Source organism: Dendrobates tinctorius, unplaced genomic scaffold, assembly GCF_039654945.1.
Source record: "Dendrobates tinctorius isolate UK_male_01 unplaced genomic scaffold, ASM3965494v1 ptg000129l, whole genome shotgun sequence".
In the NCBI taxonomy this organism is placed as follows: domain Eukaryota; kingdom Metazoa; phylum Chordata; class Amphibia; order Anura; family Dendrobatidae; genus Dendrobates; species Dendrobates tinctorius.
This window is the reverse complement of record NW_027361797.1, coordinates 24,611,627-24,637,386: the sequence shown is the minus strand read 5'-3', so window position 1 is coordinate 24,637,386 and position 25,760 is coordinate 24,611,627. Positions and strand designations below refer to the sequence as shown.

Sequence of the window (25,760 nt, the reverse complement as noted above, 5' to 3'; positions counted from 1 at the left end):
TAAAGCCTTCCATAATCAGCCCTTTACACTTGTTTTCTGGTGGCAATCCATGCAGCTGAGGAAGGTGTACGCACAGTCCCACCTGTTGTGTTCTCACTGGATCGCAAGTCACCTTGAAATTTTATATTTGCGTTGTTAAATTCTTCCTCTGCATTGGGGACCTACTTGTGCACTTATACACACGTGTGGTGTTCTTTTACCATGTTATTACTGCAAACAGGGACTAGTTTACTATTTTTTTGGCCTGGCACACACGCCACTTGTCAGATTCTCTCAGTTCATGAATAGGCATGAGACATAGTAAAAACTTTAATGCTTTATTAACCGCATTCAAGTTATACATGCAGTTTGTCACTATTGGAAAATATTACAGTAAAAAAAAAAAAAAAGTTAACGTCTCCCCACCATCTCCCAATATAGACAGAAGAAATTGTCATGTGAAATTTTAGGACAGAACTTTAATGTAACCCAACAAAATTTGGGTAACGTGAAGTGGACACAAAGAGTTATTGCAGCCTTGTAAATTTTTACTCTGAAACACTGGTTTGAGCATCACGAATCTCCCATCAGGCTCAGTTTAGCTACAGAACAAAAAAAAAAAAAAAAAAAAAAGTTTAGGCTTACTCAACATTTGGTGGAACAAGAACTGCGGGATTAGTGTTACACAATCTACTGGTGGCCTTTTTGAACTTTTCCTAGTAGGAATGTTGATGGCCACAAGGCAAACCCAATAAATTATATAACAGTTGTGTTGTCAGAATTTAGCATTTGAAACTAGTCCCAGGAATTGGAAGAGTTTCACTTCATGTAGAAGTTGCTATGCAACATATTCATACTAGTACGTTTTGGATAGGTCATAAGGCCTAATCCTTCAGTTTTGTTAAGATCTGCAAGTGACCATGTGTCATAAATTAGTCAACTGGACCCATGACTGAGCCAATATACTGTAGTTACGTTAAAAAAAAAAAAAATGTTTTAATAGCCAACAAGAGGCGCTAGTCCCTTTGTTTGTTTAAACTGCTCGAAAACCAGATAAAGACAAGTGAAGACTGCAAGACTAGTACTCAAAATTACAGATTCTAGACTTCACATACTAAACTATGTGCTCAATAATAAAGAAGCTTTGCTTTAAAGACTAAATTGTTAAAAACTACACTACATGGTCAAACTGGGAAAGTTTTGCTATTATGTCGAGTTTTCCTAGTGCCATCTTCTTTGGGCCAGTTCCTCTGTATAAGTGACAAAGCTTTGGTTTTTGCCAAGTCCACTTCTGTGTAAATCTGAGACTCGCGGCACAAGCTCCATTGTACATCAGGACTTTGAGGTGTTTCAGGGTTGTCTGAGTCAATACCACTTTCCATCTCGACCTGGATGTAGTTGAGAGTTTTTGATTCCCTAGAGGACTGCCTGACATCAAAGTTAAAATAGATGGGTGCTCTGTCTTTATGCATTTTGAAATCTCTCACTGAAGGAAGTTTCTCTGTGTCTAATGAACTGCTGTCTTCCTTCATGGAGGCCATATTTTGCTCAATGATAGATGGAGACGATGCCTTGCTATTAACACATCCTGATATATCAGGTGTTAAATTATCACTGCTTTGTGACTCTGAGCTACTGAATGAAACCAACATACTCCGGGACTTAAGACACACTCCTGGAAGAGCTCTAACATTTTCATACCCCATTCTTCTCACACAGGAGGATTCTTGACGGTCATCACTGTCATAACCAGTGTCCCATATGGCTCCATTTAAATCTCCAGATTGTATACTACTAAATGTTTTTCCCTCTTCACTTTTTATTGTGTTCCCAACCACACAGGCTTGGTCAAGTCCAAGATGTTCATCTACATTAAGATAGCTTTGCATAGACATTTGACTCATGCCTCCATCTGAAAGCTTATGGTGTAGCGGTAAATTGGATCTTTTCATCTTGTTAGAATCAGGAAATTTGGATTTCTAGGGGGAAGAAAAAAAAAAAAAAAAAAAAAAAAAAAAAAAAAAAAAAAAAAAAGAGCTAAACATTAGAGACAATGACAGAGCTAAAAAGAATACATAAAGAATGAACAGCAAATGATTCTCACTTCTGAAGTTCTTGTAGAAGAAGTGATGAATTCGCTTCCAATAGGCTCTGGCCTTAGGGTAGATGAGATTAGTGAGGTTGCTGGGAGAGTGGGATAGGTGTCATACCGGTATGGGAAACTTTGTTCAGCATCTGCTAAAGACAAATGTGCATCATGAAACAAGATTTATGCTGGGTTCACACGTAGCGGGGGGGGGGGATAATCACATTTTAAATTCCCACGGAAAAACTAGCATTTTGCAAGCGTAATTAGCTTGCAGAATTGCTAGCATTTTCCAAGCGATCTGGAGCATCGCTTGGAGAACTGAATGTTTGACGAGTGACCAACCTGTCATAGTGTTTGACTACTGTGACTAACTTTTTACTATTGAGGCTGCCTATGCAGCCTCAATAGTAAAAGAAAAAAAAAAAAAAAAAAAAAATATTTTTCTAACACATTCTCACCTTCCGACGTCCCACGCAGCCTTCCCGCCTCTCTCAAAGCTCCTGGTCCCAGTAATCCTTTGCGACAATTACCGCGAGTGACTGCGAGACTTCGCGATCCCGCAAGAACGGACGTCATTGCTCGCAAAGGCTTACTGGGACCAGGAGCGTGGAAAGAGGCAGGAAGGCTGCACGGGACGTCGGAAGGTGAAAAGTTCTATTTTTTACAGGGATATGGTACCCAAAGCCCAGAGGATAGTCTCCTCCGGACCGTGGGTACCATCCGCAAATGTTCCACTTACTTTTCGCATGGTGTGCACAGCCACATGCAGAAAGTAATCAGAACAGTGCATTCCTATGGGTGCGGGATCGCTGCGGTTTGGCGAAATTAATGTGCATGCTGCGTTTACCGCGAAGCGATTCCGCCACTGTAAAAACCGCAGCATTAGCACAGCATTGCTGAATCCCATAGGAATGCATGGGATGCTTATTTTTCGTGGCAAAATCACGCGGTTAAAACCGCCGTGGAAATGCGAAAAAAACGCCACGTGTTAACTCAGCATTAGTGCGGAGCCACAAAAAAAAAAAAAAAAAAAAAAAAAAAAAAAAAAAAAGTGCACGACCATGTACACATTTTAGAAGATATTATGGAGACTGGCAGTTGGCATGCCAGCCTTGATGCAAGGCATCTGGAATAACATGAAAGTACCTCTTAAAAAGGGAATCTGTCACCTATTTTTAGCCCTATAAACTGCGGCCACCACCATCAGGGGCTTATGTACCGCATTTTGTAATGCTGTAGATATGCCCCCGCTGTAACCTGAAAGATAAGAAAAACAATTTAGATTATACTGCACGGGGGCGCAGTCGGGTGCGGTGGGTGTCAGTATGGTCCGGTGCCTCCCATCTTCATACGATGCCGCCCGCCTTCTTACTTCTGCCGCGGCTTCGGCGCAGGCGTACTTTCTCTGCCCTGTTGAGGGCAGAGTAAAGTACTGTAGTGCGCAGGCGCCAGGAAGGGTCAGAGGTCCGGCGCCTGTGCACTGCAGTACTTTACTCTGCCCTCAACAGGTCAGATAAAGTACGCCTGCGCAGGAGCCGCGGCAGAAGTAAGGAGGAGGATGTCATCGTATGAAGATGGGAGGTGCTGGACCGAACGCCCTGGTGAGTATAATCCAACTTATTTTTCTTCTTTCAGGTTACATTGGGGGCTTATCTACAGCATTACAGAATGCTGTAGATAAGCCCTGATGGCAGTGCCACCAGCTGATAGGGATAAAGATAGGTGACAGATTCCCTTTAATTCTGTGCATCTTTCAGCTTCCATACTCCATTCACCAAGTACATTCCTATTTAAAAATTTATAACGTGTAATTTCCAACACTTTGATGCTTGCGAGCCCACATCAAAGAGGTAGGCAAACTACCCTCACATATGCCATGAAGGGGTTATGCAAGAGTTCTGGTGTGAACTAATGAATTGGGGTCCAATTCATTTTTCTTTAAGAAAAAAAAAAAAAAATTAAAAAAAAAAACAAGACTATAAGTACAAGCATGATTTTGTCATGGTGCGGTTGTGGCACCCCTGAGGGTTCAGTCGCCACAGAGGTACTGTACCCCCTCCTGAGGTGTAGTATCCCACGCTCCAGGTATGATGTAACACCTGACCAGCCTCCAACACCTGCATCCCACACAGTGTAGCAGAGCAACCTTCATGGCTCACTGCTTGGAGCACGAAGAGTGCTGGGAGGTGGGTGGAGCTTAGACTGCACCCGAGAGTGGAAAATATTAGGAAAAGGTCAGTCTGAGAGAAGATCCCCTGAGATGGATGGAGTGAAGGAGGTGCTGCAGCAGACTTCAGTGACCTGGAGCTGCTGGCACAGGAAAGCCATAGAAAGCCTGATTCTTCAGAAGGAAGATAGCTCTCTTCTCCTTACGTTCCATACTAAACTAAGGACTAGGGTCAGAGCAGAACCCTTCCTGAAGTTCAAAGCGCATGGCCAGGGTCCGGTCCCCGAGGCTGTTTGTGAAACTAATGTTCCAGCAGCAGACACCGGAGGAATAGGAGCTGTGACCACTCTATTCCCCCAAAAGACTTGAAAACACGGTGGCAACCTATGTGTGAGCCGGGACATGACGGATGAGTCCCCGAAGCAGGCTACAGTCACTTATCATGCGAGTAGAGTTCCAAGGAACATCTAAGAGGAGGAACTTGGGTTTAACACACAACTACAAGTACTTCAGTATAAGCACTAGTGTGGAGACGTTCAGAACAGGCACACGAAAGGGAGAGCTGGAAAGGTTAATTCCGTCTGCCTGGGAGTTGGCTGAGCCCCTGATCTGTAGACCGCAGATTGAAGCGGGCACCTGTCTGTGCCAAGAACGTGAGTAAAAGAACTGGAACTCCATTCTTCTGTCTCATTGCCTTCTTCCTGCACCAACCCACTCAGCACTGCTACATCTCTGTGCCTAACACTGCACCATCTACTTCTCACTATCTCCTCATTTGCCAACCTCAGTTACTCTGCCCTGGGACTACAGCCCTACCTGTGGAGGGCTACAACATCATAGCTGCATCACACCATCTGTCTCAGAGAAGCAACCCTGCAGCACTGGTCAAACTGACCAGAAACCACAGGTGGCATCACGAATCATCTCAATTACTTTATCCCCATCACTCTACCCCCTTTTACATTGACCGCCTGAGGCCACGGACCGGGTCATTGCCACTGTGGCATCTCCCATTGAAATAAACGGGCCCGGCACCGAGTACCCCACAGCCTCTGGGGGGGGGGGGGGGGGGGGGGGGGGCGCGAGCGAGTCAGCAGTGATACAAATTACATTGAAGAACCACAAAGTGGTATTAATCAGCATTTGAAGTGTTTTGCTAATTAGATGTTAGCACACAGGGGCCGGTCTGTACCCTGGGTCTCCTCCTCACGTGTCTGATTATGTAGCCTTCTTGGTATGAAAGCTCAGCCGTGACCTGTCTTTCACAGATCGGTGCCAGGTGGAGGAGTCGGGGACTCAGATAGGGAGAAGACCCAGCAAAATCTGATTAGCAGGGAACTCCAAATTAAAGAAAAACCACAGAGACTATTTCCTCACAGGCATCAGATATGTTATCAGCAATACAGCACCATTACATTACAAATATGTGCTGTCAGGTTCTCCAACGCAGTCACAGGGCAACTACAACAACTACTTAGCACTTACCTACTGGAGAGTCTCCATCTGTATCAGAAATTACACTTATTCGGTTGTTTTGCATGCATATTTGTAGCAAGTTAAAAAGCTCTTCTGCACGGTTACATCTGAACCCAAATATGCCTAAAGTTGGGGGAATGAATAAAATTAAAAAACAAGCAATCCACAGAAAAAGTTAACATAAAAGTTTCTACATAGTTCCTGGTGTAAAGACTGCACTACCAAGTAAGGAACGTGGAACTCTGGTGTATGATACATGCTGAAACAGTCACGTCTCTCCAGATACAGACTTCAACCCTCAGCTTCATGCTGGCCATGTCAGATACTAATAGTAACAAGCAGCCACTAATAGGACTCTGCATGATTGAATTTGCATCATTGGCACGTGTTGTATTTTCCATCGCTATATGCAAGTGACACATGGACTATGACGCAATTTGCTTATCAGCCATTTGGTTGTACTTTACATTTATGCTGCAAGTCTAAGGCTTCTTTTACACTTACCCATGTTTTTGCAGCCCCAATAGATTTCCATGGGCCTCAAGATCGGCCGGCAGAAATTCCATGGTGCGCCGTACGGCCGTGAAAAAAAAAAACAAAACAAAAAAAGTCGAGCCTGCTCAATCTTTTTCATGGCGTATGGACATGGCCCCCATTGAAAATCAATGGGGCTGCAAATACAAACGGAAGTTTGTTTGTGCGGTGCAGCGTGACTTCCGATTTTGCGGAACATCCCCCCCCCCGCCAATACTATTTCCATAGTATTGGAACATAAAAAAACGGCGATATGAAAGTTTTGTGGTGCATTATTGTGGCAGCCCATAAAAATGCCGGTGCTACAGGCCGCAAAAAAAAAAACGTTAAGTGTAAAAGTAGCCTAAAACATAGGTTTTAGTTGCATGACTTAATGGAGACTGGCTGGTGCACATGTGTTGCCTCCAGACTGAAGGAGATCTCTTTTAGATAAGAGTACAGTAAATTCTCATCAAAATAATTGATTCCCAATTATGGGCTTGGCCTTTTTCCTGGCTTACGCCAGTCTTGCTTTTGACTTTGGGCTGAACCTAATACCAAAACAACTACAGGATCCAATTCCTGACTAGTTCTGGCTCACCTCTGCCTTGATGTATCCCGATTGCGTCATTATAACCCCCTTGCTACTTTTTTTTTTTACAGCTTTGCGTTGGCAATTTAATATTTTTCCGCTCAGTCACAGAAGTGCTGGATCTCTGACATGAAGGACCCTACTGACTAGAATAGGGTCCAATTTCCATCACACAACCCGGCATTTTTAATTGATGTGAACAAAGCTTTAGTTATAGATTGTAATTTTTAAAAATTGCACCACGCTTCAGTTACACGTGTTGGCTTTTTGACTTCTATCTGGGAAAGCAGATGAAGTGCCGACCTTTGGTTTTTGATGTCCTGAAATACTAGTAATCTTGGTGTAATTATTGCTCGGTAAATAAGTACACGCTTCAGTAACAGGAGGTGACGCAACCGGATCTCAAGACTTCGGTGTGGACTTTATAGACAGGTAATATTGGCCAAGAGCAGGTTCTCTGCAAACTGATTTAGTATAACATACAAATAGAGGAGATTTTTCTGTATGTCGTGACAACAGGAAAAAAAAAAGTTTTCCAGGACTTTTGAACCAAATGCTCATATACTCACTATAGCCACAGGTTAGTCATAAGGGTACAGTTTGGACTTGTGAGTAAATGGGCACAATGTTATTACATTAGGATGATATCCACAATATACTGTATTAATCAATTAACATTTCTTTGTGTTGTATACTGAACCATTGACAATGTATGTGGATCTTTGTGCACAAACTCATCTGTTTGACATTTTTTGATCTTTTGCAATCATGTATTGTTACATACTTCCAGTAGTTGTCTTCTATGCAGTCATTAATGAAAATTAGGAGAGATTATTCTGAGTATTATATTAGTGAATATTCCTTTCTTGATATTTTTATTTGAATTTTGCAGCAACTATTGGTGAATATTCCATCCCTGGGTGCCCAGCAGCTAGCAATGCGATTAGTATATCTATATTTAGGGATGGGGGTGTAATTACTATTCAAATTGACCATTAGTATACTGCCTCGGCGATGGGTTCACCCCCCCCTCCCAATTTCACACCCATCATTGCTTCTGCTGCATATTCAGATCAACTTTTCAAAGCCAAAAAGGGGTTAGAATCCCCGCTATTAACCCATAGTTTCTCTTCACCTCCACACCACAACTTGACATTAGTCTAATTGCAGTTTGTGCTGTTTTCTCTTCTCCTCAGACACCAAGCATATGTATATGGCATTAAAGGGGTTATCTGATTGTGTGATAGAGGCCTGTAGCCTTCTAAACTACATGGCACACTGTCAGGATTTTCCGGTGTTGAGCAAGTAAAGTATGCATACTTCCTTCCACAGTGACTAGATCTGCTTGGCCTCGCTCAATCCAAGTAAATGGAGGGTCTATTCAGCACGCGACTGCATGCATGCTCTCATCAACACTGGAGGATCTCAGTCTGTGGTGCCACAAGGATTCAGAAGTCTGCAATCAGATCTCCAGACCAGATGACCCTTTTTACAGCTAAAAAGCATTGTTATTTTGTGCATTGAGCATCTAATCACATCATTTAGAAAGTGTAAAAAGTGTCTAACAGTTATGTGCAAATTGCCTCTTCAGATAGGAAGGGGACTTTATCTATAAAGCACCACCTGTTGGATGCAGCAATCATACAAGTCACAATCAAAACCTTTAACGGGCCTTGAAATGAGACTTCGGATAAAATCCAAATCAGAATCTCAGTTTGCAGACATGGTGTTTTGGGGTATTGCCCCTCATCAGTGCAAAGTATGAGCTATTTGGCTAGATGAGAGGCTCAGAACTGAGGTCTAAGAGGGAATGTTTTTCCTTATGGAGAGCGACATAATGGCTTTGGCATGCCAATGTAAGGAGGCTTATTCATGGTGCAATGCTCGCTCTACTGGAAAATGTAATATGCACATTGCCTCTTCAGAGAGGCAGAGGATTTGAACTCCATAGAGCCACATGTTTGAAGCAGTAGTCTACAAGGGTTGTGCACACTCAAAAGGCAAGTTTTACAAGCAAATTCCTTTAGGAAAGTATTCTATGTCTTTTTTGGTCCTAAACCACTTATGTTAAAGTTTTTTGGTTTTTTTTGCAGATACACTCCAAAAGACTCCTCAAACTATGCTCTGCACATGCTTTTATGTGCTCAGAAGTTGTTCCAGCACAGTCTAGATCCTTTAACATAAAGGTTCTGCTCAATTTCTAAGCTGAAAATTCTGCAAAAAAAATTAAAAAAAAAATGAAGTCTTTAAGACGGTGTACATATACCAGGTGTGATTTTTTGTTAATAGACCAATATTACCTTCTCCAGTCTGACATCTCCTGCCACAGACAAACGAAAACAGATCGGTGTCATAGCCGTATTTCAGCAGGCTTGTGTAAGGCCATCTCACAAACCCTCCTCTCCCAATATGAAAGATTAGAGTAGTCTCTGTAAGCTCCATGATTCCTGGACAGACATTTTTGCCATTGTCATTCACATTGATAACCTTAAAAATAACAGAAAGGGCATATTAAGGATATATCACGGCAGAAGTTTACCCAAGTCTTTATATGGCCAATTATAGTGATCAAACCTCTAACCTACTAAATGAATTTGAAAGTTAGTGGGAGAGATTCTTTAAGTGTATGTGGGGAGATGGACAAGTTGCTCATGTTCCCCGTTGAAGAATATGTAAATTGTGAATGGTGATTTGTGTTAATGATTGGTAGTGTGTGTAGTTAGACAGCAGGGATAGTGAGCGTTAAGGGTGGGACTAGCCCCGAGCAAGAGGGGACAAGTTGAAGGGAAAGCCAAAGTTTCCTGGTAGTGGGCAAGACAGGACCTAGGGTCCACTGAGCAGTGCAGCATTCTTGCACATCTTTAAGAGGAAACTGAGAGACTCAACACAGAAACAATTAATTTTCTGGAGACAGGTCCTGCGAGAAGACACCTAGCTGTAAGGCCCAGAGTTTATAACTCCAAGAGGCTATGGGCGTAGACAGGACCGAGTACACGAGATGGAGTGTCCAGTGCGGCGGTAAGTATACAAGTTGTGTACCCACTCTATTCTGTACACATTTCCTACAAAGTTCCTGTTCAGTGAAGATTTTTGACTGATTGTCTCAGTTGAACATTAAAACATCTGGTCCTGGCAAACCAGCAACATCGGTTACATGTGGCCTGAAAGGGGGTAGCGCCCTCACAGCTTAAGTCTGCATACCCAGCTAGGACCTTCATTTTCATGTAATGTGCCAGTGAGCAAGAGACCGGTACCTTGCCAGCGGCTACTGCCCTACATTACATTGTACATGCATGTTATGTAGTGAGTGTATTAATATACCTACCACTGCTCTCTGATGTCCAGCAATGGTGGGAATGTCAAAAGCGCATCGCTGGATACCAGAGACCACAGCAGTGGGTGAGCATATATATTATATAAAAATTACACTACATTAAATGTGCTCACACACATGTAATGAAAATAAAAGTTAGTGGTAGAGCTTCTTTAGTTTTATAGTACAGCAATGACTATGCTTTAGATTGATGAAAAGGATATTACTCCCCCAAAGGGAATCCGTCAGCAGGTTTTTGCTACCTCATCTGAGCAGCGTAATGTAGGCATGAGAAACTGAATCTAACCATGTATCACTCACATTACTGGGAGCAGCAGTTCTGACAGCCTTTAGATTTAGCAAGAAGCAGAGCTGAGAAAGCTAACCCCACCCACACCAGGATCTCTGCACAAAGTCCATACTGTAGACAGTGTGCTGCTTATCACAGAAGGGGGGAAAGTGTCATACCCAAGGTTTAAAGGACTAGCTAGTCACAGCATAGATAAGCTCTTGGTTGAAAAACAATTATAAAGTAAGTAAAGTCTCGAGCATGATAGAGATGCATGCTGAAATTTGTATTTTAACCCTTACCTCATGCTGTCTTCAAATTACATAGCAAAAACCTTCTGACAGATTCCCTTTAAGATCAGACCAAAGAGCAAGATTCAGAATAGCCGTGTCAGCATACAGCTGCAAGGTCAGTCACTTGTTATGGGTTTTAATTTATCTTTAAACCACAATCACTGCAAAAAACATTGCAGTTCTACCATAATTGCAGCGAGAGGAAAAAACAAAAAAAACAAAATGCAATGTAGAACACAGTCTAAGGGCACAGTAAGACTGCCATTTGAATCTGGCCAAGATCAGAACGCAATGCACAGACTGGTCGATGGCTCCAACTCAAATGTGGCAGCTGCATAGAAATATATGAAGCTGACACGCTTGAGTCGGGAGAGCCAACGGCCAGTCAGTCCACTGCGTTCCGATCTTGGGCAGATTTAAATGGCCTTCTGACTGCACCTCAAGTGATCTGGGAAAAAAAGGTTGCATATTGAAGCATGGAAGGGACAGAAGAGGCAAAGTAGTGGGTGTCTGGCAATGTTAGGGAATATGCTCAGGTGGCTTTTATGCAAAGTTTTTTTTTTTTTTTTTTTAGTCTGCAGCACATTAGAGTAGCAGTTTTGTGGTTCAGATTTTACAAGATGTCAGTTTATGCTGTAGACTTCAGACTTTGCAGTGCGACAATGCATTGTTTATCACTGAGGCCTTAAGGTCCCGTTACACTAAACAACGCACCAGCCATCCCGACAAAGATACGACCTGGATCGCTGGTACGTCTCTACATGATCGCTGGTGAGCTGCCAAACAGGCAGACTCACCAGCGATCAGGACCAGCGAGGATGCTGGTAGCCAGGGTAAATAGCGGGTAACTAAGCGCGGCGCTTAGTTACCTGCTGTTTACCTTGGATACCAACTCCCAGCATGCTGGTATCCAGGGTACGCAGTGGGTAACTAAGGGACGCGCGCTTAGTTACCCGCCATTTACCTTGGATACCAACTCCCAGCATCTGCTTACAGCGCTGGGAGCTTGATTATCGTTGGTCTCCCGCAGCCACACGCAGCGATGCATGCCGCCCAGTGGGAGACCAACGATCAAAAAAAATAGCCCAGGACATTCCTGCACGATCAGCGATACCCGGGGAGGGGGACTAGTCGCTGATGCGTCACAAAATCGGCGATGTATCAGCTATCTCGCTTAGTGTGAAGTACCCCTTACGCTCTAGAATCAACTTTTAGCACAAAAACACAGCATGAGGTTTCTGAAGTCTCAGACTTTGCTGACACTTAAAAACGCAGCAGAAAGTTTGCATAATTAAAAAAAAAAAAAAAAAAAAATTATACACATATGCCTAGTGTGAACTTAGCCATAGGCTACATTCCCAGTTAAGTTTTGGTGCTTTTTTGACACTGCATGAAAACCATGACATCTTGCAGTTCTAGGAAGGTGGATGAGATTTATAGAAGTCTCACACCCGCTGTTTGTTCTTTTTTTTAGCATGGCATAAAATGACCTGCTGTGAACGTTTCATGTCCACAATATGTCAATTTCTCTTGCAGGTACACAAAGTTTTGTAGAATTTCCTCAGACAACAAAACAAGCCTAAATTAGTAGCTCGTGTTCAATAGGTGCATTGTGCAACATTAAAACACAACAGCTCATTGTGGGAATGTGGCCTCAAGTTAGTTGGAAGTCTGGTAAAAGTTAGCCAAGTTGGACCAAAACTGCCCTTTGTGATGGATCCCTAAAAATGCAACCATGTGAGTACACTCACCCGAAAGCAGTTTACGCCTTCTTCAGGTTCACAATGTTTAGCAGCGCTGCAATGACAAATGCCCATGTCTCCTGCAAGGGAAAGAAAAATGTAGATGGTTGTTTTCTGGAGTTTAATGTGTTACACATTCAAGGAATCATTAAAAAGGCATAACCTGCTTGTCTGGCAAATACTTCAGAAGCAAATATACAATGGTGCAACCTGCAGCCATGCAGGGGCCACTTCCACCTGCAAAGCAGCTTCTGTCACAGCCTGCACTGGGCCAATATTCTGTTGTTATACAAGTTCTCTTGTTGGCCTTTGTCCACCCCAGAACCTACTGGTAATAAACACTATACATGAAAAAATAAATGGCGTCACCTTCTGCAAGCAAACCTATTCCCAACAAGGGCTTGCAATCTCTCTCACTGGTGCTCCAAGGTGCAACATTTTCATGTGAACACCCTTATAATGGCTGACGATGATGTGATCCCACCCAATGGAAACCCCTAATTGGAGCAAATGTTCATAGCTCAAGGCTACATCTAAAATCCTCGCCGACTCAGGAAAAAAAAAGCCAAAAAACTTCAGCAAATTGAGTCTCAGTTTTCTGTAAACCGCTACGGAATAAAAGCAATAATAGTAAGTAAATATTTAGTTCTTGTATTGCAGTTTTTGCCATAAATGTGACACAATTGCTTTAAAATTTCACACAATTATGGGAAAAATACAATATAATTGCAGTGTGCAAATAGACCCTGCATGTGATTTGTGGCAATCCGTGGCCGGAGTACTCTGCTGTACACCTTTTTGCTTGGAATGAACGCATTTGATCTGTAAAATGGATCGAAAATTGACACGTCTCCGTTTATTTTTCTTTTCGGATAAAACACATGGACAAGTGAATAGCCCATAGGTTATAATGAGTATTTGTTCAGTAAAAACACACTAACAACATACTTATGTGAAAAACCTATGACTGAGTGAGGCCTTCAAGCCCGGCTCAGGTGAGCTTATGACAAATTGTCTCGTTTTCCATCCCAAAATTTTTTTTCTTCACTTGCTTAGCAATTTGTATGCCATTAATATGTCATCTGTATGTCCATTTTTCACATGCATAAGACATCTGTACAACATTTGTTGTATACATCAACAATTTTAAAATATAATAATAGGCCAAGCTGAGTTTTTTTGGTAAAAATTTCTTAAAAAAAACCCAACTCAGATGGTTTTCCCAGTGATACGCATTTTTTTTAACGCACCCATCATTAGGGTGATTCTGTGCTAAAAACAGATTAGATTAGTGCTTGCTACAAGGGTGTGTGTACACGCTGCGGATTTTGCTACGGATCCGCAGTGTTTCTGGCTGCTGCGTTGTATAGTACCATTTTACTCTATGTAAAATGGAAACTGCTGTGCATATGCCTCGGTATTTTCCGCACAGTTTTGCTGCAGTTTCAAATCCGCAGAAAGAAATGACATGTCACTTCTTTACTGCGGATTCCGCTGCGGTTTACCATCTCCTCCATTGTAGAGGTGATAAACCGCAGGCTAATCCGCAGGTAAACCGCAGGTCTTGTGACCTGAAATTTACCTGATTTGACAAAATCTGCAAAGAGAAATCCGCAGCACCTAAAAACTACGTGTGCACATACCCTAATAGTTTACATGAGTCCCGTTGTTCTGTGTGTAAACCCATGCAAGTGAGCCTTACCATTGACTTGTTACAATGGTCCGTTTGCTGTTTGTTTGCTATGCTTATCTGAGCATACACTTATGGTATGTGCACACAATGGCTCCAATTCATCACAGCTTTTACGCCAGAGTTCTGGACAAAATAAAAGCTTTGAAAAGTCACAATATGTTTTGCGCAAAGGGGAATTGCCCAAAAATTTTTGCAACTTTTCAAAACAGTTTTAGGGCGGCGTGTGGCAAACCTCAGTCATCAAATTTGCGACAAGCAAGCAGCGTTTGCTATACCACAAACCTTAAGGCCCCGTCACACACAGCGATCTCACTAGCGAGATCGCTGACTTTGTGACGCCACAGCGATCTCGCTGTATGTGACGGGGATCAGCGACCACCCCTCCGCCGGGTATCGCTGATCGTGCTCCATCATCCTGGGCCGTTTTTTGATCGCTGGTCTCCCGCTGGCCAGCGCGCATCGCTGCGTGTGGCAGCGAGAGACCAGTGATCAGCGACGCTGGACTCTGGTTTCCAATGTAAACATCGGGTATCTTAGAGCCGCGCGGTTCTTGGATACCCGATGTTTACATTGGAAACCAGCTTGTTCGCTAGTCCTGATCACTGGAGGGGCTGTCTATGTGACAGCTCACCAGCGATCAGCCTAACGATGTCCCAGCGATCCCATCCATGTCGGATCGTTGGTGGGATCGCTGGGACATTGATACGTGTAACGGGGCCTTTACTCATGTCCCCAACCAGAATTTGACTGTGGCCAGGCGCCTACAGAGGTGCACGCTACTTTGCGCTTCGCCCTATTCATTAAGAGTAGTGTGCTGTTAAACTGGTTGTCCGGTATAAAGCTACAAGTCTGCAGTCACTCCGTGTGAATCCTCACATTGTGCACACTGTGCTCTGTGAGAATTCTTAAGGGCCGGGAGCGAGCGATCATGTAGCTGCAAGAATGCGATATAAATACGAGTGCCAACCACATTCCGACTAGACTGTTTCCGGCCACACTCAATACACTTGCTTAGAGCGAGGCCGCGCTCATCTAGTTGGAATGTGGCCGAGGGCATGCATATCACATATAAACAAAGAGAAAAATATACTTATCAGCTCTCCCAAGGTGTGGCGTAGCAAGGGGATGCCCCGAATTTGTAAAGGGAAGCACGGAAGGTGATGTCACAGCTGGTTACTGGGTGGAATAATGAAGAGAGAAGAAAATCCAGCAATCCCAACACCAAATGAATGATGCATTTCAAACTAGCATGGTCCTTAATCATAAACTTCCCAGATCAACACAGACAAATATATATATATATATATATATATATATATATATATGTGAATTGAAATACAGGAGAGTGGCAAACCAATTGTGTTAAACAACATGATAAGTACAGCCTAATACAACTGCTGTATAAGGCTACATTGAACAATGAGTTTTGATGTTGCAGATTTTCTGCACCCATTAGGTAAAATGGGCAGTATGAGCCACATATACAGTATTTGCTCCCACATAGCCTCTTTTATACATTATGAGCCCCATATACAGTATTTGCTCCCATATAGCCTCTTATATACATTATGAGCCCCATATACAGTATTTGCTCCCATATAGCCTCGTATATACAGTATAAGCCCCATATACAGTATTTGTTCCCATATAGCATCCAATATATATATATAATGACCCCAATATACAGTATTTGCTCCTATATAGCATCATATATACATTATGAGCCCCATATACAGTATTTGCTCCCATATAGTCTCCTATATACAGGATGAACCCCATATAGCCTCCTATATACAGTATGACCCCACACATAGCTCACTATGTACAGTATGACCCACACATAACTCACTATATACAGTGTGACCCCACACATAGCCTCGTTTATAGTCTTAGCACCCATATAGCCTACTATATACAGTATTACCTTGCACATAGCTTCCTATATACAGTGTGACCCCACACATAATCTCCTGTATACATGATATATGAGCCCCATATAGCCTCCAATGCACTATATGAGCCTCCACATAGCCACTTGTATACAGTCTGAGCCCCCATATAGCCTCCTATATACAGTATGAGCCCGCACATCCCATATTAATTGAAAAATAAAAAAGACATACTAATCTCATTCCCGTTCCCCTGGGGCTTTGCTCCGTCCCCGAGGTTCCACTTCTAGTCTGGCCAGTGCATACATGTTAGCGCCAGCTGATGACATCATCGAGCCGACACGTGACGTTGCACTGCCATTCAGTATCCTCGGCTGCACAGCATCAGGAAAGCTCCCTGCCGGAATATGTGTGCTGCAGATGGCGGCGCACAAATCATTATGATGAGGGGAAATCTGGAGATGGCCCCCCAAAGCCTTGGACAGTAGCCCGGATTGCCCTAATCATAATTTGCCTATGTGCAGACAACACTAATACCATCTGTGTGCTGCACGTGTTTTAGAGTTGTATTTATCCTTTTCATTCATGATAGTGTAAAAAATCAGACAGGTCTCCATGAGATTTGCACAGACACATGGGTCTTTAAAAAGTACAGACATCTGAACAGCACCATAGATTATAATGGGTACGTGTTGTATACAAAAGGTGAAGTGTGAGGCTTAGTGGTGTAAGATGCAGCCTGTGTCTCAGTCACATGAATGAAAATGGAATGAATTAAGAATGGATACGGAATATGGATTTATTGTTTTTTGTTCCTTCTATGTGTCACTCCTGCATGTTTGTTTTGTTCTCAGGTTCTTTTACTGCTATACTATTTTTGTTGTTTTTGTAATGTGGGAGAAATACGCATGAAAACAAATAGAACAAAACACAAAACATGCGTTTTACAATTCATCCATTGACTTCCATGGACTAGAAACTCTTTATGCTACAAATGCAGGATAGATTATGTGTCCAGAAAGTGGGACTTACACCCACATATCGCTCTAAAGTCGAGAGGAGGCTGTGCATGTAGCTGTCCCTATTATAAACTCTACTGTCATACACTACAATGAGAGAGCCACATACATAGATGACCACCACTAAGGGTATGTTCCCACGGTCCGTAAATGCTGCGGGTTGGATGCTGCGTACATCCGCAGTGTCCAAAACGCAGCATCCAGGTGTTACAGCATAGTGGATGGGATTTCAAGAAATCCCGTGCCCACTATGCATGCACAGACGGACATGCGGCACATCTTTCCAGCATGTCAATTTATCTTGTGGAAATGTGAGTCTCCACAAGATAAATCTCACCCATACAATGTATTGGACGCGGTGATTCCTCATGCATGGTTCAATGAACACATGCAGATGCACCTGCGTACAAAAGCCAGCAGCGCTGCCAGTTACTGACCGTGTGCACTAGGGTGACCGGATCTCATATGGGGGGGAAAAAATGTCGGAATCTTGTTCGTCTGGACCCCACAAAACGATTCCCCTTTCCAGATATTGAGAGAGCCAAAATTTGAGCTCGATCAAACGACGTTAACCCGTGCCGCTTGTCGCTCAAAGTTTGAAAAAATCCAAATTGAGGTATTTTAAGATTTAGGTATTTTGCATAGTCTGTTAGACTATAAAGAATGTGACAACAACATTGCAGAAATAGCCCTGACCAAATTTTCGAACCATTTGTGGTATTTGAATGCAGAGTTGGTGGGATTATCGTTTTTTGAACCCACCATTACAGACAATGAAAAGTTGTTAATGGCTAATAAATTTCTCAGTAGCACAGATGAACCATCAGAGCACGCTAACCTACATGAGTTGATAATTTTACATAGTTATCTCATCTATTCTAGAGCTTTTGTTAAAGTAGTTTTTGAAACGTCAGAATATAATGCTCGGCATTTGCTTACAACTTGCAGGACATATTGCTTTTGTTCTTCATCTTTTGTCAGAAGGTCGTTAAAGTCGGTTACTTCCTACCTCTTTTAATTTTTCTTTCCTAACTTTTGGATTTACAACCCTAGCGTGCTCTGATGGTTCATCTGTGCTACTGAGCAATTTATTAGCCATTAACAACTTTTCATTGTCTGTAATGGTGGGATCAAAAAACGATAATCCCACCAACTCTGCATTCAAATACCACAAATGGTTCGAAAATTTGGTCAGGGCTATTTCTGCAATGTTGTTGTCACATTCTTTATAGTCTAACAGACTATGCAAAATACCTAAATCTTAAAATACCTCAATTTGGATTTTTTCAAACTTTGAGCGACGCGTGGCACGGGTTAACGTCGTTTGATCGAGCTCAAATTTTGGCCAATATCTGGAAAGGGGAATCGTTTTGTGGGGTCCAGACGGACAAAATTCCGACATCGATTTTTTGCGGTCACCCTAGTGTGCACCTACCCTAAGGCCGGGATCACACATGCGAGAAACACAGCTGAGTCTCGCATGTTAATAACAGGAAGTGCAGCCGGCACTCAGGAGCGGAGTGTGCGGCTGCATGTATTGCTATGTGGCCGCACGCTCCGCTCCCGAGTATTAACATGCGAGACTCGGCCGTGTTTCTTGCATGTGTGATCCTGGCCTAAGGCAGGGATTACACATGCGAGAAACTCGGACGAGTCTCGCATCTTAATACATGGCGCTGCCGCCGGCACTCGGGAGCGGAGCGTGCAGCTGCATAGCAATACATGCAGCCGCACACTCCGCTCCTGAGTGCCGGCGGCAATGCCGGGTATTAACTCGGCTGAGCTTCTCGCATGTGTGACCCCGGCCTTACTCTTGCACCTATTTGGAAGGCGAAACAGGAGCCAAGTGAAGCAATTCTCCTAAGGTCACGGTCACACGGTCAGTATTTGGTCAGTATTTGACCTCAGTATCTGTAAGCCAACACCAGGAGTGGGTGATAAATACAGAAGTAGTGACGAGCTTCTATTATACTTTTCCTCTCATTGTTCCTCTCCTGGTTTTGGCTTACAAATCCTGAGGTAAAATACTGACCAAATACTGAACATGTGAACGGAGCCTAATATTTACATTGGAGTGTGGGGCGCACAGAAAGGCACCGTGTCCAGATTTGGCTGCAGGCTGCCCGCTCCTGATTAATGGTATGTGCATATGGCGGCTATTCTTGCAGATTCTCTGCCTTGAACCTGCTTGAAAAATGACTCAAAAAAGCCAAAAAATAAAGGTATGCACGACATCCAGGCGACTCGCTGTGCAGATGTGCCATCTTTTGTAACTTCTTTTACTCTCTTTGAGCTCTGAAATCTGTGAAGGGACGAACAGCAGAGACCGCGCCGTCTCAGGCTATGTGCACACGCTGCAGATTCACCTGCGTTTTTTTCCGCGCGGAACCGCAGGTAAAGTGACCTGCGTTTTGGTCTGCGGTTTTACCCTGCGGTTTCACACCTCTACTATGTTAAAGGTGTGAAACCGCCCAAAACAATTGACATGCTGTGGTTTGTAAACCGCACCGTCAGCACAGCGTTTTTGAAAACCCCATAGGGTTTCATTGTACTGTACTTGGTCTGCAGAACTGCTGTGTTTCCGCAGGGGCAAAACCGCTGCGGAAAAGCAGCAGAATCCGCACCGTGTGCACATAGCCTCAGGCGGCTGCGAGACCTCATTATATGTGTTCCATGAAAAATACTACGCGGGAGCGAAAATAACTCCTAGGACTGGAGTGTGTGCGGCTGTCTCGCACATGGGCTTTTCGGTACGCTCCGATTAGACAGTGGCATAAGGACTGCTAAAAAAAAACCTCAAAAACCTGCAAGGTGTGAATTCATGCCCCTGTGAGAGAAGCCATGATGGCAAGGTGTGGTACTGGTTATGTTTACAAATGAGTGCAAGAGCTGTGCCCACGCGTGTCCTCCCGTCAGGGCACACTAGGGTCACACAGTGTTATGTGACGGACGCTCAGTCACTGAGACGGGACGCTACTCTGGAGCAAAACCGACTGAGACAGGTCTCGTCACGTGACTACACAGCTGGGCCGCGCATGCGCAGGAGACTGCCAATAGCATTAGCCAGGGTTGTCAGGCGGAAGCAGAGCGAGTGATCCGCTGACGCGGGGGAAGATGGCGGCACCCTCGGGAGCTGCAAGTGAAGGCAGAGCAGGTAATGGTGTACGGGGTGACTGGGGAAGAAGGGTATGGCGGCTGTCAGTGCTATGGCGACTTCTGTGTGTTGGCACCGGGAGCACAGGTACTTATTACTGGCATCCAGCTGCCACCATAGCATGGGGCAGAGCTGCCAGGCGTGCACACTGGGGCATTACCTCAGCTGTGGTGTTACCGCCATACGCCACCTGTGTGGACACATGATGTATGGCTCTTGCCCTCAGTGCCATGAAGACCCCCACCTGCTGCCGCGGTATTCCATGCCAGGTGGGCCGGATAGACTCCAAATGGCCCGGCGTCCTGGAGACTGAGCAACGCCGGTGAATTCTGCCATATGGTCAGTCAGACGCCCGCACTCTGGGCACACGTAGAACCAGGGCTGTGGAGTCGGTATAAAATGGACAGACTCCCAAAATATATAATAAATTGGGTACAGTAGTTCAATGTAGAATGTGCAGAATATTTTTTCATAGGAATTTGGGAAAGTTATGAAATGTCCTATAAATGACTGTTCTATTCCTGATCTAAGGCTACATTCACACAAGAACAGGTTCTTGCTATTGTAACGGACAATGCTTCTAACATACCGTATATACTCGAATATAAGCCAAGATTTTCAGCCCAATTTTTTGGGCTGAAAGTCCCCCTCTTGGCTTATATTCGAGTCATATACATCGGGGGGTCGGAGTGGGAGGGGGGAGCGAGGGTGTCAGGTCATACTTACCCGTCCTGACGCTGTCTCTTGAGGCCCCAGCTTCTCCGCGCTCTCTCTTCCTGCGTTCAGCGGTCACGTGGTACCGCTCATTAAAACTCATGAATATGCGCATATTCATGAGTTTTAATGAGCGGTGTCACATGTCCGCTGAACGCAGGAAGAGAGACAGCGTCAGGACGGGTAAGTATAGCGATACTCACCTGTCCTGCGTCCATGGCTGCTTGCTGCTGTCTGTCATCGGTCAGTGACTTCAGACAGCAGAGGGCGCGGTGACGTGATTAGTGCGCGCCGCGTCCCCTGCAGTCTGAATGTCACTGACCGATGACGTGGCAGATAGCGGTGAGCAGCCATGGACACAGGACAGGTGAGTATCTGACACCCAGCGACGGAGAGGTGACTATGTTATTTTTACATGAGGCAGCACATGGGGGAATAATCTAAGGAGCTTCTTATGGGGTCAGCATATGGGGGAATAATCTATGGAGCTTCTTATGGGGTCAGCATATGGGGGAATAATCTAAGGAGCTTCTTATGGGGTCAGCATATGGGGGAATAATCTAAGAAGCTTCTTATGGGGTCAGCATATGGGGGAATAATCTAAGAAGCTTCTTATGGGGTCAGCATATGGGGGAATAATCTAAGAAGCTTCTTATGGGGTCAGCATATGGTCAGCATATGGGGGAATAATCTAAGGAGCTTCTTATGGGGTCAGCATATGGGGGAATAATCTAAGGAGCTTCTTATGGGGTCAGCATATGGGGGAATAATCTAAGAAGCTTCTTATGGGGTCAGCATATGGGGGAATAATCTAAGGAGCTTCTTATGGGGTCAGCATATGGGGGAATAATCTAAGGAGCTTCTTATGGGGTCAGCATATGGGGGAATAATCTAAGGAGCTTCTTATGGGGTCAGCATATGGGGGAATAATCTAAGGAGCTTCTTATGGGGTCAGCATATGGGGGAATAATCTAAGGAGCTTCTTATGGGGTCAGCATATGGGGGAAAAATCTAAGGAGCTTCTTATGGGGTCAGCATATGGGGGAATAATCTAAGGAGCTTCTTATGGGGTCAGCATATGGGGGAATAATCTAAGGAGCTTCTTATGGGGTCAGCATATGGGGGAATAATCTATGGAGCATTTCCCACCCTAGGCTTATACTCGAGTCAATAAGTTTACCCAGTTTTTTTGTGGCAAAATTAGGGGGGTTGGCTTATACTCGAGTATATGCGGTAAGTACAATTAAACTGATGAATGGGAGTAATGAACAACAGCTAGAAGAAAATTTAGGATTCAGTATGTTTGAGATGGAAGGCCACAGTGCTGTTCATGTAACTGAGGAACAAACAGATATTACAACAGAAGAACAGCAAAATTAAACTTTAGAAATAGATTATCTTGTTGAAGCTGCTTCAAAACACTTTTATATTCATCACATGCGCTGTGTTGTGCACACGCTGCAGCTGGCAATAATAGATAAGGCCCCATTACACGTATCAATGTCCCAGCGATCCCACCAACGATCCAACGTGGATGGGATAGCTGGGACATCATTAGCTGATCGCTGGTGAGCTGTCACATAGACAGCGATCAGCGAGCAAGCTGGTTTCCAATGTAAACAGCGGGTATCTAAGAGCCACGCAGCTCTTAGTTACCCGCTGTTTAACTTGGAAACCAGCGTCGCTGATCGTTGGTCTTTCGCTGTCACACGCAGCGATGCATGCTGGCCAGCGGGAGACCAGCGATCAAAAAAACGGCCCAGGACGCTCGAGCGCGATCAGCGATACCCGGCAGGGCGGCGGTCGCTGATCCATGTCACACACAGCGATATCGCTGGAGAGATCGCTGTGTTTTATGGGGCCTATAGTCTGCAAGAGGGACATGCTGGAAATCTGATTGGAAAAGTGAAGAAATTGGTTAGTGCCGCCAGAACCCCTAAAATTGATTCCATCTTGAAGAGACGTGCTGGGAAAGGGGCAATTGTCGATCAAGCCACTCGTTGGGGCAGCACTTATTTAATGATTGAGCGATTGCTTAAACTAAAACCGTTTCTTATAGATATGACGAACCCTCAGGTAACCCTAAATGAAGGTCAATGGACACAGGTGGCTGAATTGAAGGAATTGCTTCATCACCCATTTACATTGACTAAAAAATTACAAGCTGAGGATTTAACTCCTGGCATTTTCATAAGGGAGTGGAAGAACTTGCTATTTTGCCTGTCCCTAAGACGTGGTTTAATCGCAGATGGCATTTCTGCTTCAATGAAACGGAGAGAGACACAGCTATTGGAAAATATAATTTTTCTGGCAGCTGTTTATGTGGACCCAAGTCATCGTATACTGCTTGATCGACAACAGCTTACTAAAGGAAAAGAAGCTCTGACTGAGGTAGCAGTTAGGATGAGTGGCCTACAGGAGGACTGGCAGGCGCAAGAGGACTTGGGTCCTGACAGTGCTACTGCTGCCATATCTTCATCTTCATCCGATGAGGAGTTTGACTTTGACAAGTATTTGGATGATATGGAGCAGGCAAAGCGTTGCCGCAAGGAAAAAGATTTCACTCCGTCTCCTATAGCAAGCAGATTGACCATATTTCAGCAAAATGTTTCACTTGCTCTCAAAGAAATAGAACAATTCAACCGTTCATCAAAACTGACTGTGCATGAGGCAATTCCTTTATACTCGGAAATTGTTAAAGATGTTGCCCATGTAACATAGTAACATAGTTATTAAGGTTGAAGGAAGACTTTAAGTCCATCTAGTTCAACCCATATCCTGTCCTAACTTGCCCTAACATGTTGATCCAGAGGAAGGCAAAAAAAAAACCCCATGTGGCAAACAGTAAGCTTCACATTGGGGAAAAAAAATTCCTTCCCGACTCCACATACGGCAATCAGACTAGCTCCCTGGATCAACGCAATATTAAGGAAACTAGTGTATATACATACCCTGTAACATTATACTTTTCAAAAAAGGCATCCAGTCCCTTCTTAAATTTTATTAGGGAATCACTCATTACAACATCATATGGCAGAGAGTTCCATAGTCTCACTGCTCTTACAGTACAGAATCCGCGTCTGTGAGTATGCTTAAACCTTCTTTCCTCCAGACGTAGAGGATACTCCCTTGTCCCCGTCACAGGTCTAAGAGTAAAAAGATCATTAGAAAGGTCTTTGTACTGTCCCCGCATATATTTATACATTGTAATAAGATCACCCCTAAGCCTTCGATTCTCCAAACTAAATAACCCCAAGTGTAATAACCTGTCTTGGTATTGCAGACCCCCTAGTTCCCTAATAACCTTGGTCGCTCTTCTCTGCACCCGCTCCAGTTCAGCTATGTCTTTCTTATACACCGGAGACCAGAACTGTACACAGTATTCTAAGTGTGGTCGCACTAGTGACTTATATAGAGGTAAAATTATGTTCTCCTCATGAGCATCTATGCCTCTTTTAATGCATCCCATTATTTTATTTGCCTTTGCAGCAGCTGCCTGACACTGGCCACTAAATGTGAGTTTGTCGTCCACCCATACACCCAGGTCTTTCAGTGACTGTTTTGCCCAGTGTTTTACAATTAAGCACATAATTATACATCTTGTTCGTTCTACCCAAGTGCATGACCTTACATTTATCCCCATTAAAGCTCGTTTGCCATTTCTCAGCCCAAGCTTCTAGTTTACATAAATCCTCCTGTAATATAAAATTGTCCTCCTCTGTATTGGTTACCCTGCAGAGTTTAGTGTCATCTGCAAATATTGAAATTCTACTCTCTATGCCCCCTACAAGGTCAATAATAAATATGTTAAAAAGAAGCGGGCCCAAAACTGACCCCTGTGGTACCCCACTGCTAACCGTGACCCAGTCCGTGTGCTCCATTAATAACCACCCCTTGTTTCCTATCCCTGAGCCAGCTCTTAACCCACCTACACATATTTTCCCCTATCCCCATTGTTCTCATTTTATGTATCAACCTTTTGTGTGGCACCGTATCAAAAGCTTTTGAAAAGTTCTTGTACACCACGTCCACTGCATTCCCTTGGTCCAGTCCGGAACTTACCTCTTCATAAAAGCTTATCAGATTAGTCTGACAGGAACGGTCCCTTGTAAACCCATGTTGATATTGGGTCATAAGGTTATTCTTCTCCAGATACTCCAGTATAGTATCTCTTAGAAAACCCTCCAGGATTTTACCCACAGTTGAGGTTAAACTTACTGGCCTATAATTTCCAAGTTCAGTTTTTGTCCCCTCTTTGAATATTGGCACCACATTTGCTATACGCCAGTCCTGTGGTACAGACCCTGTTATTATGGAATCTTTAGAGATTAAAAATGATGGTCTATCTATGACTGTGCTTAATTCCTGCAGTACTCGGGGGTGTATCCCATCCGGGCCCGTGGATTGGTCAATTTTAGTGATTTTTAGATGCCGCCGTACTTCCTGCTGGGTTAAGCAGGTGACATTTAATGGAGAATTTTTATCCCTGATCATGTTATCCGTCATGGGATTTTCTTGTGTAAATACTGTTGAAAAAAAGTAATTTAGCATATTGGCTTTTTCTTCATCCTCATCCACCATTTCACCCAGACTATTTTTAAGGGGGCCAACACTATCATTTTTTTAGTTTCTTACTAATTATGTAGTTAAAGAATTATTTTTACTTTTTCTGGCAATGAGTCTCTCTGTCTTAGCCATAGTGGTTTCCTCCTATTTCTAGCATGTTTATTCCCATACGGTATATATTGTGCACAGGTCCTATTCAGGATGCTAATAAACGTCTCCCATTTTCTTTGTGTATTTTTATGTCTCAGGATATCGTCCCAGTTAATTGCACC

At 43.7% G+C, this 25,760-nt stretch overlaps 2 protein-coding genes across 6 annotated transcripts in view; one reads left to right on the top strand and one right to left on the bottom strand.

The window, feature by feature from the left end:
- Nucleotides 1-301: 301 nt before the first annotated feature.
- LOC141047674 (fibroblast growth factor receptor substrate 2-like) lies at nucleotides 302-12,912 on the bottom strand. Of its 3 annotated transcripts, none has more exons than XM_073542879.1 (6): nucleotides 12,823-12,912; nucleotides 12,463-12,533; nucleotides 9,117-9,303; nucleotides 5,721-5,834; nucleotides 2,084-2,217; nucleotides 302-1,958 (listed from the first exon to the last, which is right to left on the bottom strand). In XM_073542879.1, exons 2-6 carry the CDS (start codon nucleotides 12,526-12,528, stop codon nucleotides 1,164-1,166), a joined length of 1,296 nt encoding a protein of 431 aa, XP_073398980.1. In that variant the 5' UTR covers nucleotides 12,529-12,533; nucleotides 12,823-12,912; the 3' UTR covers nucleotides 302-1,163. The 3 variants fall into 3 exon arrangements, with proteins under 3 accessions (XP_073398980.1, XP_073398982.1, XP_073398981.1); XM_073542881.1 differs by having other exon boundaries at nucleotides 2,084-2,214; nucleotides 12,823-12,910; XM_073542880.1 differs by lacking the exon at nucleotides 12,823-12,912 and adding an exon at nucleotides 12,617-12,762.
- A 41-nt stretch (nucleotides 12,913-12,953) lies between these two features.
- The window catches only part of BFAR (bifunctional apoptosis regulator), an 85,345-nt gene continuing 72,538 nt past the window's right edge, over nucleotides 12,954-25,760 (top strand). For 2 of the 3 annotated variants that reach the window (XR_012219880.1, XM_073542876.1), the window contains exon 1: nucleotides 20,056-20,208. The gene's annotated coding sequence lies outside the window, so the exon portion shown is untranslated. Of the gene's footprint in view, nucleotides 13,084-20,055; nucleotides 20,209-25,760 lie in introns of those variants that run through there. The other variant, XM_073542877.1, reaches the window with a different exon arrangement.

Excerpts from the sequence above, each read along its gene's own strand:
- LOC141047674 (XM_073542879.1), bottom strand. The coding sequence starts at position 12,528 with ATGGGCATTTGTCATTGCAGCGCTGCTAAACATTGTGAACCTGAAGAA. Across the intron at positions 9,304-12,462 it reads AAGGCGTAAACTGCTTTCGG|GTTATCAATGTGAATGACAA; the intron begins GTGAGTGTACTC and ends GTTATTTTTAAG. Across the intron at positions 2,218-5,720 it reads AGATGGAGACTCTCCAGTAG|CAGATGCTGAACAAAGTTTC; the intron begins GTAAGTGCTAAG and ends ATTTGTCTTTAG.